Below are 21,784 nucleotides of genomic sequence, written 5' to 3' on the forward strand. Positions count from 1 at the left end.
GTACGTCTGGCTCTCAAGGCCTTCCTCCCTTCCCTTCGTGGTCAGTCGGTACAGGTCCTAACGGACAATACTACCACGATGTGGTACATAAACAAGCAGGGAGGAGTGGGGTCGTACCTTCTCTGCAGAGAAGCTCTTCGACTATGGTCCTGGGCAAAGGACCATCGGATTTGCTTGATAGCAAACCATCTGGCCGGAGTTTTGAACGTGCGTGCGGACAGTCTCAGTCGCCACTTCTCGGCAGACCACGAGTGGCGTCTCCATCCAGATCAAGTCCGTTTAATCTTCCAGAAGTGGGGGTTTCCTCGGGTAGATCTGTTCGCCACTCGAGAGAACGCGCATTGTCCGTTGTTCTGCAGCCTTCAGTATCCGATGCAGGAAGCGTTGGGGGACGCGTTTCAAATGACCTGGTGCGGCCAGTTGCTTTACGCGTTTCCTCCCATACCCTTGATTCCTCGAGTATTGAGGAAGATTCGCCAAGACCGGGCTCTAGTAATCTTAATAGCTCCGGATTGGCCAAGGAGGGTGTGGTACTCCGACCTTCTCCAACTCTCAACGTGCCCGCCGCTCCGTCTCCCTTTCAGGGCAGACCTCCTCTCACAGTCGCAGGGGCAGGTTCTACACCCCAACCTCCAGAGTCTGCACCTACATGCCTGGAGATTGAACGGGGCAACCTGAGTTCCTTCTCTCTCCCGCCTGAGGTAGTGGATGTTATATTAGCGGCCAGGCGACACTCCACTAAATCTATCTACGCTAATAGGTGGTCTAAATTTGTTGCGTGGTGTGGAGAGAGGCAGATTGATCCTTTACATGCTCATCTATCGGACGTTTTGTCTTTTGCTCTATCTCTGGCGCAGAAAGGTTGTGCAGTGGCTACCATTAAAGGTTATTTATCGGCCTTGTCAGCCTTCATATGTCTTCCAGACCAACCATCTCCTCCAAAGCCATTCGTTATGCCGCAATGGGATTTGTCCTTAGTCCTGACTTTCCTTATGGGGTCCCCTTTTGAACCTATGCATTCTTGCCCCTTGAGGTATTTGGTTTTAAAAACAGTCTTCCTGATAGCTATAACATCAGCAAGGAGAGTGAGTGAGTTGCAGGCCTTATCAGTAAAACCCCCTTATCCAACTTTTTATGGGGATAAGGTGGTGTTGAGGACCAAGGCTGCTTTCCTCCCGAAGGTTGTTTCACCCTTCCATTTGGCTCAGGCAATTACTTTGTCCACGTTCTATCCTCCGCCTCATCCTTCCAAAGAGGAAGAAAGACTGCACCGTCTGGACCCAAAGAGAGCGTTGAGCTTCTTTATCGATAGAACAAAGGATTTCAGGCTGGAGGATCAGCTGTTTATTGGATACGTGGGCAAGAGGAGAGGAAAGGCAGTCCACAAGAGAACACTATCCAGGTGGGTTGTTCTTTGCATTAAAATATGTTACTCTTTGGCAAAGAAGGATCCTCCTGAGGGCATTAGAGCTCATTCCACCAGAGCTAAGTCGGCCACTTCGGCCTTAGCCAGAGGTGTTCCTGTGGTCGACATCTGCAAGGCCGCAACTTGGTCGTCCCTTCACACTTTTGCAAAACATTACTGTTTAGATTCTGAGGTTAGAAGGGACGGCCATTTTGCACGGTCAGTGCTGCAGGATTTCTTGGTTTGACCATTTAGGCACCCACCGCCGGGCGTGGTACTGCTTTGGGACTCTATTCATGAGGTGAGGAATCCACAGGTAGTTGTATCCATCAGAAGAACGAGTTACTTACCTTCGGTAACGACTTTTCTGGTGGATACATTAGCTACCTGTGGATTCCTCACGGTCCCACCCGCCTCCCCGTTGCCTTTATGGTCTTGCCAAGTAATCCTTGAGTGCGCTCCTCTTGGTCTTTGAGGGGGCAATAGATGTATATATAATATATTTATATATATATATATATATATGTATATGTGTATATATCTTTATGTATATACTTGGTGTGTGTATATATTTTAAAAGAGAGAGTTTTATATATATATATATATATATATGTGTACATAAAAAGATTTACAGTTATTCATACAATGTGGTGTATTTTTACAATATAATGGATGTTGCCTTGCTCTTTCATTGCATTGCCTGGTTGTTCTCATGCACGTAAAAAATGATTGGTACTGACGTCTGCACGTCGTCGAGGACCTCTTATTGCCTGTATGACGTCAGACGGCGTCGCGTGCGAGACAGTGACGTCCTCGTCGACGTGCAGAGACTAGTAAGAAGATTTCCGTCGAATGCTGGCGCCATGGGAGTATTCATGAGGTGAGGAATCCACAGGTAGCTAATGTATCCACCAGAAAAGTCGTTACCGAAGGTAAGTAACTCGTTCTTCTGGCACCAACGATGATGATGCACAGAACTTCACAAAGCCACCCGACAACGCGCAGGGATACTGCTCATGCAAAAGTTTCCGGATCCATTCTGACGTCTCGGGAATTCAAAGATAAGGAATCTGCAGCTAGATATTGTCTCTACCAGATAATGCGTTACCGAAGGTAAGTAACTTGTTCTTTAGATGTACTAGCCTTCATAATATTACACCAAATGCTAGTGCCGTTGAAGACAGGAGAATCTCGCCTATGTCCTGGTACTGTCACTGAGCACGTTCTGACACATAATTATGAACAAGATTAATTACCAGGATTACAGTGCTTTTAATCAATGGTATGGTACTGCTTGTCACACTCAGATTTTGAGAAGGGATGAAATAATCAAAAAAGAAAAGATGAAGATGGTAATGTTACATCAGGTGCTCCTGGCTCTCCAAGCACAGGCCTGGTTGACCTCTTCACTCCTGCAAGAAGCTTAGTTGTGTGTGTGTCAGTAATTGAACTTCCTAGAACGTATCTGACATTTATGGTGGAGGTGACTGCTTTTACAGTTTGCAGTGCTCCCCTTTGGCTTTGCGTCAGCACTACATGTTTCGGAAGTTTGTGACAATGCTAATAACCCATTTGCAGTGTCTGGAATTTTTGTGTATGGGTATTTGGATGACTGGCACTGAAAACTTTGAATGCCTCTGCCGCCCTGTTGCTGGAGGAGGGGCGGGCCTGACTTGTAGGAGCACCATCGCGCGCATTAAAAAGGTGAGGAAACCCGCGTTGCAGGGAAAACTCTGAACGACTCTGCCGCCCTGTTGCTGGAGGAGGGGCGGGGCCTGACTTGCAGGAACACCGTTGTGCGCATTAAAGCGCTGAGGAAACCCGCGTCGCGGTAAAAACTTTGAACACCTCTGCCGCCCTGTTGCTCGAGGAAGGACAGGGCCTGACTTGCAGGAGCACCATCGTGCATTAAAGTGCTGAGGAAACCCGCGGCGTGGGGAAAACTTTGAACGCCTCTGCCGCCCTGTTGCTGGAGGAGGGGCGAGGCCTGACTTGCAGGAGCACCATCGCGCACATTAAAGCGCTGAGGAAACCAGCGTCGCGGGACACGCGTGGGCGGCGCCCGGGCAAAGCCTGGGCCAGGGGCGGGCCCATCCTGTGCCCGTCTGTGACCGGAGGAGGCCGGGCTGGGCCACCCCTCTGATAACTGCATTTGAGGAGGAATGCAGTAAGATGCTCTGAGTTTAATTATACCCTGCACTTACATTTAGCAAAGCCGCACCCATTTTTAGGGCAATACACTGCATAATAATAACAAGGAACGACATGTGAGTAGTTTTTATATATTCCTGTTTATATTTTTATACATATTATCCCTGGTTCTTACTTTTTTGACAGGGCACTTTGGCCCCTAATTCTCCTATACTATGGGCAAAAGGAAAATTGTTATACCAGGGGCCGATGGTACCCAGGATACACATACTCAATCATCTATAACCAGCTATCTATCATCAGTGATTGGGGCTATTGAAACTGAAATCGTGCAAGTGGAAGAAAAGATTGGGGTCGCTCATAATTTCACCCAAAGAATTCCCCTTGAGCCCGTGGTGCATATTCAATCTCACCACGAGACTCAAGGACTCCCCATTAATAGTCCCAATCAGGATTTGCCTCAGTCTAAAGATAGTATACCTGGTCTGCAACCTTTTTATGTATGTGACAAAGCTACTGTGGACCATTTTATTGCGGACCCACCACCATCAAAGAAAAGGAAAGAGGGAGTCAGTTTTAAACACCCTAGGATATCAAAGCGGACTTCAAGGGCAAAGGGAAATATCCTACCACAATCGGATTCTCCGGCAGACCTATCAATAGCTTCAGGTCCATCAAATGTTTCAGGCCCTGATATTAGAGATTTGAGAGTCCCTCAGGATGGCCACCCATTTAATTTGGATTCTACGCTCAACCCCCTTTTTTCAGCTCTAGAGGAGAAACTAGTAACATACTAAATTTGAGCAACTCCAGAATACTTTGCTTAAATCGATTACCCAAATACTCTCTTCAAAAACTGGTATTACCCACGCACAGGAAGCTCAGTTTGAATATAAAGATGCACAGCAAATTAATCTATCTACTGGTCATGATCATTCCCTGGCTTGTTCTTCATCTATTCATGGAACTTTCGAAAATCCACCCATAAAGACTTTACCTAGCTTGGCTGGTGGTATGGGCATCCCTTTGGAACGTGAAATGGCCTCTAAGATTATTTCCCCCATTACTTCCCCCATTGCTCAAAAGGAAGTTTTGCAACTTCCACCGGATTGCATGCCATATGTTCTGGCCTTAGCCAATGTGCCTCCTTTTGATTTTACTCAGAGGGAAGATTCTCAGGGATTAATGAGGAAATGTGCGCATTGGCTGAGGCTAAAGTTTAATCATCAAGATGATTTAAATAGTAAAATTCTTATGGCACGAAGGGTGAAGTGGGTAGGTCCATTTAAGAAAGTACATGAAGGGGACTGTATTGTGATTAATTTAGCTAATCCTTGTTTGGTTAAATACCTGTTAAAGGTTTCTTCAAGCTGTGTTAAGGGAAAAGGTGAAATCCAATTATACCCTTTAAGTTTTTTTTACGATTTAACTTTTTTTCTATTCCCCTCTATTAATGTTTCTTGTGGATCTAATGTGGGATTGCCAAAGACACTCCTACAGGATCATGTTCCTACTTCTGACCGCTATCAGGACTTGACATCTTTTGATGCGAATGATTGACAAGCAGACAGGAATGGGGTCACCCCTCAAGAAACAGAGATTGGAGTTGGGCACGTGTCCCCTGTAATATCGACAGGGCTTGATGAGATAGATATTTTACCCCAAATCACAATAGATGTTGCTATAAATAAGGAGCCAGTGGATAGGATCTCTAATATCAATAAACCTGTATCTTTGATTTGCTGGAATAGTGCAGGGCTTCGGTCCAAGCCTAGAAACCCAGAATGGCTGGAGTTTATATCCACTTACGATGTTATTTGTCACCAGGAGACTTGGAGTATGGACCCTTTCCACTTGGATGGGTATTTTTCTATGTTCCAGCCAGCATCCTCCTCCTTAGCGGGAAGGGCAAGTGGGGGGCTCCTGGTTCTTGTATCCTTACAACTCCCAAAAATTGAGTTGTCTTGGGTCTGGTCCTCTGCATTTTTTATGGTGGTCCAACTACTGATGGAAGGGAATAAGGATATTTTTGCTTTTAAATTTTTACATCAGTATTCCGTTTGATTCCCTGCAAGGAAGCTTTGAGGACCTAATTGATTTCCTTGATTCTTCTGCGAAGTTCCAGGGTAGAGAGTTAGTAATGATTTGGGCTGGAGACTTTACTGTCCCGTTATGTAACAGGGAACTTCCCCATATGTGTGGTGCCTTTATTGAAGGCAGAGAGTCCACTCATTTCACTCATTCTAATCAAGGCGAAGCTTTAAATACCCTTATTTATAAATGTGATCTTGTCTATGCAAGGGATAAGGCAGCTAGATACATGCAAAAGATACCCACCTATACGGAGAATCCTAAAGGTAGTATAATTGATTTTATTTTAATTAGCTCCTCAGATTCCCATTTAATATTAGATTTTAAGATTATACCCCATTGTGCCAGCAACCATAACCCCGTGTGAATAAATTTAGCCTCTGAAAATATGTTAGTTTCATCTAGAACAGATCACAGGGGGAAAGCAGTTTTTAAAAGAAACTTTGGGCTTCGCATGAAATGGGATAGAGTAGATCCCAAAACTTTTCATAAGGAAATTATAGAGCATAACTTTGATCTCATTAATAAATGTTTGTCGCCACAACCTACTTATGTCCATCTTGTAGCTGCTTATGAACTACTAAGTTGTGCTATTCCAGAGGCTTTAGTGTGCAGTGAGCCTTCCCAGGGAATAAAGCCCCAACGCTGGTTTAATTCAACTTGTACAGCTGCTCATAAAGATCTAAAAGTAGCTATTAAGACAGTCCCATTTAGCCGTTAATTAGTGAAACAGGCCAGGGGTCGATATAAGTTAGCCCTTGAGGACAGAAGGAAGGAAATTAGAACTAGAGCACGGGAAGATCTTTTGGCAGCAACGGAACTGAAGAACCCTGCACAATTCTGGAAAGTGGTTAACCATCCCTACTTTTCAGAATGTGATAACAAGGAGGATGATTGTATGGATACCTGAGGGGGTTTAGGTGAAACACTTTACAACAGTATTTCAATCTGCAAGCGACCCCAGCCACGGAAAGGGGATTGTGGTTATCCGGTATCAGCTGCCACAAATCTGAGCATGAATGATCTATTCTTTGAGGTACACGAGGTAACTACAGCTATTAAACGTATGAAATTAAGGAAAGCCCCGGATGGGGTCCCGGTGGACTTATTCAAATCTTTACCTGACTTGTGGGGTCCGCTAATCACAAATGTATTGACCAGTGCAGTTAAATGTTCAATCCCCTCCTCATGGCAAACTACAATAATTGTTCCGATTTTTAAAAAAGGTAATAGGCTTGATCCCACCTGTTATAGACCAGTTTCGCTCATAGATTCTACGGCTAAGATTTTGGGGAGTGTTATTTTTGACCCGGCTTGAGGATTGGGTGACACAGACAGGAATTCTTTCCCCAATCCAATATGGCTTTAGGCCTGGATTAGGTACAGTAGATCAGGCCTTAAATTTGCACCTTATTCTTAGCAAATATGTCATTGCTAGAAGAGGATCTATTCACTTACCTTTTATTGATTTATCCAGTGCGTTTGATCTGGAGAATAGAGCGAAGTTGTGGTCACTTATGGATGCAATGGGGGTCGATCAGGATCTGCTCGAGCTGATTAAACGATTATATACTAATCTTACTATTTCAGTACAATATGGCCAGTATGGTGATAGGTCCCCTCCCCTCCCATTTATGCGGGGAGTTAGACAGTGTTGTACCTTACCACCTTTTCTATTTTTGCTATAAATCAACGCCCTTTACAGTTTTTTAGTAAAAAAAACTGTAGGGATTTCCCTAGGATGGGTTCTAGACAACTCCCGATTTTGCTGTATACTGATGATGCCGTTTTAATTGCCGTACAGCAAATGGTCTACAGATTTTATTGGACCTTTTTTTAACTTTTACGCAGGAGCTTGATTTGAAAGTCAGTTTTACAAAGTCACATGTCATGATTTGTGTTCCTAGAAATACGCCAACAAAACGTTTTACTATGGGGGGAAATATTTTAACTGAGGTGAAAGATTTTTGTTATCTAGGACTGCATCTAAGTTCTTATTTGCTGTGGAACCCCCATCTTATTTTAAAAGCCCAACAAATGGAGAGAAAAATTGAAGCGATTTTTCGCTTTGCCCGTAAATTAGGATATAGACCAGTCCACCAGATTATTTCGCTTTATAAATCTAAATGAGTTTCTGCAGCTATTTATGGGGCGGGTCTCTGGGGATACACTAATTCAACTCTTTTACAACGTACAGAGAATACATTTTTGCACAGGCTGCTTCTGGTACCTAAGAACGTAGCTAATATTATTTGTCATGAGGAGCTGGGAGTACGATGCATTGAGGACTTGATTGATATCGCCCCACTCCTGCTATGGATAAGAGTTTGGCTAAATCCGGCGGCCTTCCTAGTGCAAGATTGTTTAACTGTTTGTATCCAATTAGCCAATCATTATAAGATTTCTTGGCTTACTTTTGTACATACTTCCTTTCGAAAATTGAGCTTGGAGAATGTGTACCTCAAACCTGAGTTAATACCCGCTAATGCTAAGGAAATTGTCAAAACTCGATATATAGAGTATACTGCGAATCATAGATATCAAGAGGCAGAGAAACTGAAAACATTTGATCTATATGTGCAGATCTCAACTTCGACTTTGATAGAACCATATTTTCTTTGGTTTTCGAATCCCTCTCTCTACTCTTTACTTGTCCTTTTTAGATTAAACATGATACATTTTAGAGTGGCTTTTCCAAAGAAATGTATGTGGCAAAAAACGTTACCGTTTTGTCCTTGTGACAATCTTTCCATACAAAGTACCAGCCACTTTGTTTTATTTTGTTCGCTTTATTCTGTTCCTAGAAAAGCTTTTATATTGCCAATTCTGTGTAATCTACATACCATTTTTTATAAGGAAGCCCTGATTAGTATTCAAAGACTTTCATCTATACAAATGTGTCATTCTGTTTTAAGTTTTATTAAATCGGCCATTGTTATTAGAAACCGATATGAATTGGTCGAAGTACCTATTTATTAACATAATTCATTATCATTTTGATTACTTATGATTTTATTTTGTTGTTGGGACTTTAATGAACGTAAATTAATATATGCCTATATATGGGTTTCTGGACATTTCGATAAAGAGAACGTACATATTCTTGTAATCTTAGTTGATTGAAGATGTTTGCATTTTTGTTTTAATTTATATGGATTGTATTTTAAATATTTATATGTATATGTGCTTTTATGGCATAACGCCGAATAAAGATCTTTTGATTGATTGACTGATTAATTGACTGACACTTGGACATTTAGTAGCATTTGCGTTACACAAAACTGGCTACTCAGTGAACAAGAAAGTGTTCTGTCTGACTTCCTGCTAATGGGCTCAGTGTATACCAGCAGTTCTGGACATCAGTCCATCTGTAAGTTGTTCCCCCTTGGACAGGCTGATCAATACTCATCTGATGATTTTTAAAACTCTTGAAAAACTCAGGTAGCCAGATTGCTCCTTTCATCACTCATAGGCCTCACAACATCTTGCATATTTCTGATAGAGACTTCTAACTGCAAATTCCTCCCCTTGTGAATTTCCCCAGGCACCAGACTGGATCCAGAAATTTTCTGCAGTTCCTTTGCATGTTGATAGATTACGTTGTGAGGCTATGCGTTGTGTCCCGCCCTGGATGTGATGTTGAATCCCTATATCTGTGCCACCTCTGTATTCTGATGTCAGTTCCTTTCCACACCTTCCGACGCTGTTCCAGAGTTCCACTGAACCAGTCAAATTAACATTTTTCTTTTCCCTGATTTTTTTTTGTGTGCAAGGGACTTATCCCCTCCAAAAACCCACAGGGTTTAAACCTTACAAAGACTGCAACCAACACATGTCTGTGACAGATACCCTTGAGATCTGTCTCTGGTGCCACAGCTCCAGGTGTTGTGCAAAAGCTGCTCAAAGATGAACAAGAATGCCATCCGTGACCCAAAGCCAAATTTGCACCTGCAGAACTCACTCTCTTGCTCCCAGTGGTGCTATTGTGACCTTTTGTATTTGAAGTCTAGCACTTCAGGTAAGTTAAAGAAACATAAGAAGTCACAGTACAAGTCCCCTTTATCTCGCCACTCCGACCATTCGGAGTCATTCGACACCCAAGTATGTCTAGGCCACAGACTCATTCCCCCCAATTTAAACTGATCATGTGTTTGGTCCTGATGCACCTCTACTTCCCCAGGCCGCCCGGAACAAGTCCACAAGTTTAAAATTGCCCTAGACTGAATTTTTGGTACTTCACCGTATCCCATTGGATTGCCTTTGGGCCTTAAGGATCAGAGGTGGCCTCCATTTGGGTTATCGCCAGCAGATCCATCCCTAGTTTTCTCTGTTTGAGGCTGACCCTGTCTCTAGCATCAGCGACATGTCCCCCAAGCCCCACACAACTTGTAGGTAATACACAGCACCCTGTACTCTTATTCAGACCCTGAAACTCCCCATCATCCTGCTGAAGACAACAATGATGATGAATTCTTTGAAGGGGAGAGTATCTTTTCGGATTTATAAGATGTCAGTGTCCTGGACACCTCTCCATACATTAGCCTTTCTTCACCAATCCTGCCACAACAACGAAAGAATTTGCCATCTTTGCCATAGTTATAACGGGGACAGCAGAAGTTACAGACCTTGCCCTGCCCACGATGGAGGTGAAAACAAATGTCCTGATTGAGGTGCTCAACCCAGACCAAACAGCCAAGAACCTCAGCTTCCATTTAATGAGGACCTTACGGGTGTGCTCGTGGGCACGAGGGCAAAGCCATAATATTGCCTTCTCCTAAACAGACAAGTTGTAAGGTGGCTTAGACCCACCCCTGTGGATTCAGATTTTCTATTCCAACACCCTGCTCCGGAGAACTTAGTGGTACAGGCATCTACTAATCACATTAACCAAATAGCGTTACTCACAACTCCCCCAATATAGAATTAAAGCAGTGTTTTCTTCCACCACAATTGCTCTCAAGCCCATCATTACTAATTACCTCCTGACAGGTACTCACCTGCACTATGGGACAGAGTAGCGGATAACTTACCAGCTGCCCCAGGAAAGCGGTATCTAGGATGGCCAGGACACAACAAAGTTCTCCATTTCTTGGGCCTCGATACGACAGACTGTCTGGGTAGAGCAGTTGGGACCATTGTGATGCTTCGGCTCCACTTCTGAATTCCCTCCACTGGCTTCTCTTCCAGAGTCCAACAATCCCTAATGGACATGCCCTTAAGCGCATATAGGCTATTTGAAGAGAAGGCGGACTCAACTTGGAACAGTGTAATGAGAGCGAAGACACTGCCTGTGGTTTTGGTGTAGCTCCACCTCAGTTTCCCCGACACAATTGCCCCTTGCAAGGATTCAGCAGTGATACCAGCAGACGGAACTTCAGTATGTAATTTACCAGCAACAAGCCTCCCAGTCCTTTCAGGTTAGCGGCTGGTTATCATGCTGACAGTGACCAGTGGCAATGTTCTACCCAAACCCCAACTCCTGCAGCAGCCACAAAACGACTTTACTTTTTTCTCGGCAGCAAACGATCACCCGGTGAAAGGTCACATCTCCTTTTACCTCCCCGGGTGAAGGAGCATAACGTCAGAACAGTGGGTGCTCCATATTGTGGTTCATGGTTATTCCCTACCCTTCCTGATAGGTCCTCATGACTATGCCACCCACAACGCAGTACTTCCTGGAGGACCTCTTGTCCATACTCCAAGGAGAGGTACTAGCCCTCTTTGCTATTGGAATTAAAGAAAGGATGTCACTATCAGGGACTGGGACTGGATGTACCTCCTGTTAGTTTCTGGTACTGAAAAAGGATGGAGGCCTCCACTCTATTCTAGATCTGTGTTCTTTGAACTTTTTATTCCCGAAAGGACAAGTTTAGAATTCTCACATTGGCCTAAGTTCTTTCTACCCCAGACCCAGGAGACTAGTTGGTGGCATTGGGTATGTAGGATGTCAATTTTCACATTCCTGTCCAGCAGTCCCACAAACACTACCTATGATTTAGGGTAGGCCAAGACCACTTTCAGTTCATCATGCTCTCCTTTGGCCTTTACAGTGCACTTTATGTGTTCACAAAGGTGATAGTTGCAGCTCTTCTCTGGAGTTTAGGAATACCAGTCTTCCTGCACCTTGACGACTGGCTACTGAACGTGGGGTCACCTCAAGAAGTCATAAACCACCTCCAAATGACCTCCGATGTGTTGACATTGTTGAGCTTTACCATTAGCGTGCTGAAGTCTCACTTTATTCCTTCACAACAGATCTCTTCTTTGGAGCCGTCCTGGACACTGTGGCTCATATTTATACTTTTTTAATGCCGCATTTGCGCCGCTTTGTGGCGCTAAAAAAGTATAAATATGGGCCTGTGTTTTCCAAGCTTTCCCTCTGCCTCAGCCAGTTCAGGACATTTGGGTTAAGATCTTGATGTTTCAGCCTGCTACCTGGCTTTCAGTGAGAGCAGTTCTGAGGCTTTTTGGCCACCTGCTTGCGGGCTTCACAAGGTGCCACATGCTGGCTCTGCAGTGGGATCTTATGTTTCAGTGGGCTCAGGACCAGGAGGGGCCAGAAGAACTTATCTAGGTGTCAGAGGAGATTTAAAATACCTGTATTTGTGGCTGCTTGACCACAATTTAACCAGCTGCAGAACCTCTCCGTACCCCACCCTGAGTAACAGTTGTGAAGGCTGCAACGTTGCTAGATTAGGGAGGCCACCTAGGAGAAATGGAGATCGGAAAACTCTGGCCTCCAATGAAAGTTCACCTTCCCATCAATCCTGCTGGAGTTGCAAATTATTCACTTTGCACTGAGGGTGTACCTCCTGACCATCAAGGGGAAATGGGTAGAGGTTCTCATGGACAACACAACTGCCTTGTGGTATTGCAGCAAACCAGGTAGAGTGTCTTTGGAATTGGCTGAATGCTCAGGGCATTTCCCTGGTCAGCCAGTATGTGTCAGGATCCTTAAATGCCAGGGCCGATTAACTCAGTTGCCCTTGCCTAGCAGATAACGAATGGCAGTTACACTCGGAAGTGGCACAGTGCATCTTCCACCAGTGGGGAGAACCCTGACTCGATCTATTCATCACTGCAGAGAGTGCAGTGTCCAGACTTTAGCATGTTGAATTTCCAAAGGTAGTACTCCCTCGAAGATGCCTTCCCTCTCAGCTGAGGCTCGGGACTCTTGTGTGCCTTTCCATCCCATCTCTCCTGCCCAGCTTACTGAAAAAGATCAAGAAGGACAGGGCCAAGTCATCCTAGTGGCCTGGGACTGGTCAAGAAGAGTGTGGTACCCACAACGTTTGACTATGAGCATTTGTCCTTTGATCAGGCTGCACCTACGAGAGGACCTCCTGTTGCAGCAACAAGGCTGGGTCCGACATCCAAGCCTGCAGAACTTACATCTTCATTCGTGGAGACTGAGCAGCAACAGTTAATGGCTTTTGATCTCCATTCCGAGGTAGCTGGTTTCATTTTGGCAGCCACTCATTCATCCCCAGAAATTGTGTACACGGGACGCTAAGAGAAGTTTGATGACTCATATCAGCCATCACTTTTCAGATCACCTATTGTGAGGTTCTCCCCAATATCTTTTGTGGTACTGCAGTGGGACCTTAATTTTGTTCTCATTACCTCATGCACTTCCTTTGAACCGATGCACAGCTGTCTGCTATACCTTTTGACTGTCAAAACTGTCTTCCTTATTGCCATTATCTCAGCAAGGTAGGTGAGTGAACTCCAGGCACTATCCATCCAACAGCCATACACAGTTCTTCCTGAATAAATTATTTTTGGATGAAGGCAGCATTCCTGCTGAGGGTAATTATGCCCTTCTACATCGGGAAGTTCATCACATTGCCTACTTTCTACCCTCCACCTCATCCCTCTAAGGAGGGGGAATGCCTCCAACTTCTTGACCCTAAGAAGGTTCCCAGTTTTCCAACTGATCAGACCAGAGAATATAATTTGGATGATCAACTGTTTGTGATGCCTCTGTGGTGCAACAAAGGAGTAAGGGGTGCAAGAGAGAACCATCTCCTGATGGATTGTGCTATCTATTAAGCTAGCCAAAAACAGCCCTCAGCAGACTTGTGTGCGAATTTCAGCACAGCAAATTCCGGTGCTCAGTGTGTCATATTTGTAAATCTTCCAGGCTGCTGTATGGTCATCCCTTCACATGTTCCCAAAGCAGTATTACCTGGACAGCCAGGACCCGCAGGGCAGGCATTTTGCCAGATGTGACCTGCAGGATACCCTATTCTGAGCCATTCTTCAGACCCACTACCTGGTGAAGTATCTATTCACAAAGTTAGGAATCTATGGTTAGAAGTCTCTGTCAGAAGAACAAATTACTCACCTCTGGTAAAACACCCCCTCCAAGTCTGTGGAATTGACTCATACAGTCCTTTAATTAGCTCCTGTTCGAGATCCGCACACTGGCTTATTCTGATTATTATAGGCTCCTCATCTGACAGCACGAACAGAGATAAGAAAAAGAACGGACAACAGCACATGGAGGTGGTGCATATATAGGGACCCTGACGTCACATCTGGGGCAGGATGGACCTGATGTAGAGATGCATAAAGTTACCTGTTGACACATAAGGGAATTACACAAAAGTTTCTGGATTCAGCCAGCCTGGAGCATGGGGAAATTCAAAAGGTAAGGAATCTGTGGTTCAATAGTCTCTACCAGAAAAGACATTACAGAAGGTAAGTAACTTGTTCTTTTTAACCATCAGAAGCATTGTTTTCAAATGGATGTTAATTATTAGTCATATTTCAACTTGAAGGTGATTCCTGGGTTCACTCTTTTACGTTTACTCTTTGATTTTTCTCTTAGTTTTTCATTCTGACATAGATTGTGATTAGTTATGTGACTTCCAAAAGCAGAGTAAAGTGCATAAGAACTCGAGCATGTACTCAGGTTATCCTCTATAGAATATTGAGTGGTGATGAAAGAACACTTAATTTAGTGCATATTTAACTTAACAATCCAAGTTTTGTTTACTTATTTGATAATCTTTAGGAGTCTGCGGATTATGAGCTTTTCTAAACAATTGCTACATGACTGTAGCCTTTTACTGCTGCAAGTCTGGTGACTTAGCTTCCAAGATTCAAAGTCACTTCCTCAAAATCCCTGAAAAGGGTGATGTCCTTTGCCATCTCACTGATTCCATTTTGAAACCTAAAATTTCAACTGCTATATGAAGAGCTGGAGAGCCAATATATCTAGGCCTCATGGTCGTAGACAATAAGATCAAAATCATAAACAGAATGAAGTACAAATTATCATGGTGGACTTTTAGTTCCAGTGGCAGAGTGAAACACAGGACCCACATCTGGGCATACCCATGCCACCTAGGGCATTAAATCAAACACACAAAAGGTGATTGGAGGAATGCTTATAGTAAGTCTGACTCCTGGGAATGACTTGGGATAGCATTCCAACCCATTGTTCTTTTTCACTCCATGCCACCTCAGTTTGTACCCAGCCATATGCAAAACAGTCTTGTCCCTGCTCCTATAGGAACAGTCTAGTCCACACTGCCAGGCCAGGTCCTCTCTGTACCGGAACTCAAGCAACCCAAGGCCGGTTTCTCCCTGTAGGGGATGCATCAGTCTGGTATAGCTTAGTTCCAAAGGCAGAGTGAACACAGAACCCAAATCTAGGCATACCCTTGCCCAGGTAGTGTGTTACAGCAAACACACGAAAGGTGATGGGAGGGAGGAATGTTTGCAGTAAGTTTAACCACTGCCAATCATTTGGGATGCCATTCCAACCCATTGTTCTTTTGCACACCATGCCACCTCAGTTTGTATCAGTACTAAATTTGAGCTGGTAGTTTCCGGTGCGGGGCAATGGGACTTATTTTTGAGGGCCAGCACTTAGTTTTGTGTATCAGGCATTTACTGTAAGCAAAACACTCATATGGGAAAGGCGGAGGAAGAGAAAAATGAAAAAACATCACAAAGGTAGAAAGCAGAAAGCTGCAAGAGTAAGCTGAAGGGTCAGGGAATGGCTGTAAATGGATAAAAGAGGCCTGAGATGGCTTTAGGATTACGCTGCCTCTGCATTCAGTGATCACACATTTAATTGAAGCAGTCACGTGTTTCAAAGGAAAGCTTTGGGCACCGGCACATTTTTATTTACACATTAAGCAATGGTTTGTAGCTAGCCATATGTAAGTATGATTTGACGTTGCTCTAATAGTAACAGTCCAGCCCAAACTGCCATGCCAGATCCTCCCTGAACCGGAACACAAGGAACCCAAGACCAGTTTCGCCTTGATTGAGGCTTATGAGTCTGGTGCAGCGATGAGTAATTACCATTGACTAAGATTAATTCAAGCATCCCAGACATAATTTTTTTCTTCACTTCTCTTCTTTAATATTGACTGCTTCAGAAGGGATCGTGGGAAAACTGGGGTTCACCATGTTTAATTTTTAGTCTTTTTAGCGTTTACACTTATGCTAAATTCATAGGTATGATGGCCTCTGTGGGAGTGTAGTGTCACTTTAGAACCACACTCAGCTCATTGACTGGAGTCTGGGGACTTTATTCTCAAAGGTAAACTTGCAGTTTATATTAAGTTTACTCATTTTCAGTGTTCACAAACCACATGGTGAGTTTGTCGATTCCACACTTCCTAAACTTATGTGCACAGAGTCCTCCACACCCGGAGACTCTGCTGTCAGGGTGTGCGGGGGTCATAAAACGCTGCTCCCAGTTTAATTGCATTTTGAAGTATATTTTACAGTACAACAAAACTTACAACAATGTGTATTTTGAGACTCAGGCCCTGAGTCTTTTCCAGTGAGACGAGCGTTAAAGTGACACTGCCACGCCTATACAGGAATGTTTTCCTTTTTCAACTGTTATTCCAAGGTCGCTGTTAGACTCACCCTTCAACAATAGAGAAAGGTGCAGGCATTTGAATCCATAAAAAATACCAGTGCTGAAATACCGTGCTTATAGGTAACTGACTTGTTCTTCCATTACACTACAGCTCTTAAAAAGTGGCTACAAAATAACTTTGCCTTAAAAGTGATTCTGACTTCTTTGCTACTTTGTAGGTGAAGTGCACTGCCTGTTGAAAGTGCTTGTCCTCTTTGAGTATGATGAACAGGCCAGAGAATTGCAGCAATGTATGGATGATGTGCTCCAACTCATGGAAAAATCCATCCCAGAAATCTGGATCACAGATCGGCAACAAAGCTCAGCAGCTCCAGTGAGTACATGTGGCCCTACATTTAGGCAGCACCTCTTCTGTCAAATGTGTATGCACAAGATGCAATGTCTGCTGATACAACAATCTTAATTTTCTGTCTTTGTATCAAAACAGTTGGCTCCTGCAGTTTTTTCATAAGAGTAGTGACAGAATGATGCCTAACTAAAAGTACTGTGTAGTAACCCAATAGGATACTCCCTCACACCATACATTGGCATATATAAATTGAATAAGGACCATTAACTCATTTTAGTAAAATTAAGGATAATACTGTGTAGTTCTCACATTTTGCTGAAAGATATGTATGTGAAATTAGTTCAAAAAGGGAAGTGCAGAATTTTTCATGATAACCTACACAAAGATTCACAGCATTAAATGGACATTTTAATGGAGCATATGGTACAGTGGCTTCACTGTGATTAAAACACTTGTGAGACATGTAGGTGTTGGACAATAGTGAAAAACAAATTTAGCAGTAGTTCACTATCAGGACATGTAAAACACACTAGTACATGTCCTACCTTTTAAATACACTGCCAATGGGGCTGCCTTGGGCATATCTTAGGGGTCACGTACATGGAGTAAAAGGGAAGGTTTGGGCCTGGCAGATGGGTGCACTTGCCAGGTCAAACTTGCAGTTTAAAACTGAACACACAGACACTGCACGCAGTGGCAGGTCTGAGAAACGTTTACAGGGCTACTCATGTGGGTGGCACAATCAGTGCTGCAGGCCCTCTAGTAGCATTTGATTTACAGGTCCTGGGCACGTCTGGTACACTTTACTCGGGACTTACTAGTAAATCGAATAAGCCAATCATGGAGAAACCAATAACCCATACAATTTAGACAGAGAGCATATGCACTTTAGCACTGGTTAATATTGCTAAAGTGCCCAGAGTCCTAAAGCCAAAAAAAGAGGCTCAGACAAATAGGAGGCAAAGGGCAAATAGGTCTGGGTATGAACCTGCAAAAAGAGCCTGGCCCAACATAGAGTGTAATTTTGATATCTTCACTGGTAATGTTAGTCACTTTTAAGACCCATGATACTGCCCCTTTGTTGTTGTTTGTGGTCTCTAAAAACTTGTACAAATTGGATATTTCATTGAAGCAATTTTCGCTTTGTGACCTGTTTTCCCACTCTTGCTGGTTTCCACGTCCCTGCCCCGGCGGCCCCACCCCCCTCACGCCCCCATTCACCACACCTTCCCGCCTCCCAGCTGCTCCTCCCTCCCACCTCCCCTTCTTAATAGCTCCCACTGCGCGGCCTCTCAGCGGGCACGCCGGAGGCACACCAGAGGCAAGCCCATCTGCGCCCGTCCGTGTCCCTCGCCCGTCCCCCTGGTCCACGCACCTCCCACATCCCCATACGCCTCCACCGCAGAGCTCCACACTCTCAACCCCCGGCCGGCACACAGCCTGCGCCCAGGCTGACCCCTGACACACCCACGGACCTTTCGCATGACACTTCTCCTGCATTCACGCCAATAAACACCACAACAACAACAAACACCCCAACCAACTCAGCTGCATCCTCCTTAACACCCGCTCCGTCCACAAGCATGCCATCGAGCTTTAGGACCTACTCACAACAGCCTCTCCCGACATCACCTTCCTCACTGAAACATGGATGAACCCTTCATCGGAACCAGACATCGCCATAGCCATCCCGGAGGGATACAAAATCACCCGAAGAGACCCTATCATCAAACCAGGAGAGGGAATCGCCATAATACACAGAAGTTCAATCAGGATTTCCAACGACACCCTGGACGCCGCAGAGCACCTACACTTTCAGATACACACCAATGCCAACACCACCTTGAGAGGAACCCTCGTCTGAAGACCGCCAGGCTCCCGTCCCCTATTCTGTGACGACGCCATCGCCGACGCTATCAACTCCCACGTCCTCGCCTCCACGGACTACCTGCTCCTCAGCGACCTAAATTTCCACCTGGAGAGCACCAGCGACTGCAACTCCATTGCTGGACAACCTTAAAAAACTTGGCCTCAAGCAACTGGTCGCCTCGCCTACTCACTCAGCCAGACACACGCTTGAAACCATATTCTCCTCCAGCAGCCACATCACCTTCACTCACACCACCGAGCTCCATTGGACTGACCACCACAGCGTTTACTTCTCCTTCCTGAAGCCTACCACCCACCACCAACAACATCCTATCCCTCACCACAAGTGGAACAAGATCTCTAAAGAACAACTGATCTCCAACCTTGCCCAATCTACACCACCCATTACCAACAACCCCAACGCCGCCGCCCTCAACCTCAAACAATGGCTCGACGAGTGTGCAAACTCCCTCGCTCCACTCAAAAAACCCAACAACACCTGCATCAACAAGACAGCCCCCTGGTTCACCGCAGAACTTCAGACCTCCAAACAAGAATGCCGGAAAACTGAGAAAGCCTGGTGCCAAGAACCATCAGTGAGCAACTTCTCCACCCACAAATCAGCCATGCGCAAACATCACCAGCTCATCCGGAGCAGCAAAAGATCCTTCTACAAAGTGCACATAGACAACAATGCACACAACAGCCAGGAACTTTTCACCATCATCAAAGAACTCACCAAACCCAAATGCTGCGCCATCGACCCTCCGCACTCGCAAGACCTCTCCAACTCCTTCTCCAGCTACTTCCACTGCCAGATCGCAGACATACCCGAAAGCTTCTTAACGCCGTCACCCACCATCACCACAACCAACACAGCCAACCCCACATCACCCTGCCGCACCAACGTACTGAGCACCTGGACCCCCGCCAACAATGAAGAAACCAGGAAAACCATGAGCACCATCCACTCATGCTCTCCAACAGACCCCTGCCCCCACCACGTCTTCAACAAGTCCAGCCAAATCATCGCTCCCCAACTCCAGTCTGACATCAACAGCTCCTTCAAGACCGCCACCTTCCCAGATATTTGGAAACACGCCGAAGTCAACGCCTTACTCAAAAACCCAAAGCAGACCCCGAAGACCTCACAAACTACTGACCTATCTCTCTACTTACCTTCCCCGTGAAGGTCATAGAGAAGATAGTCAACAAACAACTGTCCCACTTCCTGGAGGACAACAACATACTCGACTTCTCCCAGTCTGGATTCCGCAAAAACCACAGCACTGAGACCGCCCTCATTGCCTGCACTGACGACATCAGGACCAGACTTGACAAGGGTGAAACCGTTGCCCTCATCCTTCTCGACCTCTCCGCAGCCTTCAACACCGTATGCCACAAAACCCTTCGCACACGCCTCTTCGACGCCGGAATTCGCCACAAAGCCCTGGACTGGATCACCTCCTTCCTCTCCGAGAGAACCCAAAGAGTCCGCCTCCTCCATTCCGGTCTAAAGCCACCAAGACCATATGTGGAGTCCCCCAAGGATCCTCACTCAGCCCCACCCTCTTCAATATCTACATGGCTCCACTCCCCAGCATCGTCCGCCCCCACGGCCACAACATAATTTCCTACGCCGACGACACCCAGTACATCCTCTCCCTCATGAGGAACCCCTCTACCGCCAAGAACAACCTCCACGCCGGACTCCTCTCCATCACTAATTGGATGACAGCAAGCCACCTCAAGCTGAACTCAGGAAAAAACGATCATCATCTTCGGACCCAACAAGACAGCATGGAATGACTCATGGTGCCTGCCACCCTAGGGCCACCCGACACCCACCACCCACACATGCAATCTCGGCTTGATACTAGACTCATCTCTTTCCATGACTCAGCAAGTCAACGCCATATCATCCTCTTCCTTCAACACCCTCCGTACGCTACGCAAGACCTTCAGGTAGATTCCAATAGAACCCAGAAGAACGGTCACCCACGCCGTCGTCAACAGCAGACTGGACTACGGCAACGCCCTCTACGCGGGGACCACAGCCAAGCTTGCGAGAAAACTCCAGCGCTTCCAGAACGCCACCACACGTCTCATCCTCAACCTCCCCCGCCACGAGCACATCTCCACCCACCTCAGATCTCTACACTGGCTGGTCATCAACAAAAGGATCATCTTCAGAATCCTAATCCACGCTCACAAAGCCCTCCATGACACTGGAATGGCCTACCTCAACGAATGACTTAACTTCCACATCCCAACCCCCCAGCTCCGGTCAGCCGACCTCACCCTCACAACAGTCCCCCGCATCCAACGCACCACCTCCGGAGGAAGATCCTTCTCCCACCTCAGTGCCAAAACCTGAAACTCCCTCCCCACCAACCTACGCTAGACCAGGACCTCCTAGCCTTCAGAAAGCTCCTCAAAACATGGCTCTTCGAGCAGTAGCACCCACCCCACCCTGCCCACCCCCAGCGCCTTGAGACCCTTGAGTAGCGCGCTTAACAAATTATTGATTGATTGATTGAAATGAATGTTTCACATGGATACTTCTAATCACAGATTCCTTGCTTTGTATGTACCCCCAGGCACCAGACTGAATCTGGAAATTGTTCTCATCAATTTCCTTACACACAAGTGGATGGAATCATGCAGTTACACGTCTACTCCATTGTGGAAATGACTCTGGAACTTCGTATAGCCACCACCACTGCATGCTGATGTCAGTTCCTTTCTTTCTGATATTTCTCACCATAACAATATTCCCTAGTCATCAGACTGGGTCCCGAAGATTCAAAGCAGTACCCTTGCACACTGGCAAGTGGAACCAGTGGCTTTGCGGCTACATCGCTCTGCACTGGAAGTGACACATGCAGGTCTATATAGGCACCACCCATGCGCACTGACATCAGTTCCTTTTTTTCCATGCCAACAGACACAGATGCAGAGCTACCACTGGTCTGTTTGAGACTACATTAATGGCTGTTATGGTATTGAACACCATACAGGTTCTTTAACCTAAATATTTATAACCCACTCTCATGTTGTTCTGACCGAC

The 21,784-nt window shown here is 45.4% G+C and overlaps 1 protein-coding gene across 1 annotated transcript in view; it reads left to right on the plus strand.

The window, feature by feature from the left end:
- Positions 1 to 21,784, plus strand: part of ELP1 (elongator acetyltransferase complex subunit 1) — an 886,544-nt gene that overhangs the window by 790,431 nt on the left and 74,329 nt on the right. Inside the window, exon 35 of the mRNA XM_069235684.1 lies at positions 16,715 to 16,869. Coding sequence (XP_069091785.1) covers positions 16,715 to 16,869 — 155 coding nt within the window. The remainder of the gene's footprint in view (positions 1 to 16,714; positions 16,870 to 21,784) is intronic.

The sequence above is a fragment of the Pleurodeles waltl genome, chromosome 1_2 (assembly GCF_031143425.1).
Source record: "Pleurodeles waltl isolate 20211129_DDA chromosome 1_2, aPleWal1.hap1.20221129, whole genome shotgun sequence".
In the NCBI taxonomy this organism is placed as follows: domain Eukaryota; kingdom Metazoa; phylum Chordata; class Amphibia; order Caudata; family Salamandridae; genus Pleurodeles; species Pleurodeles waltl.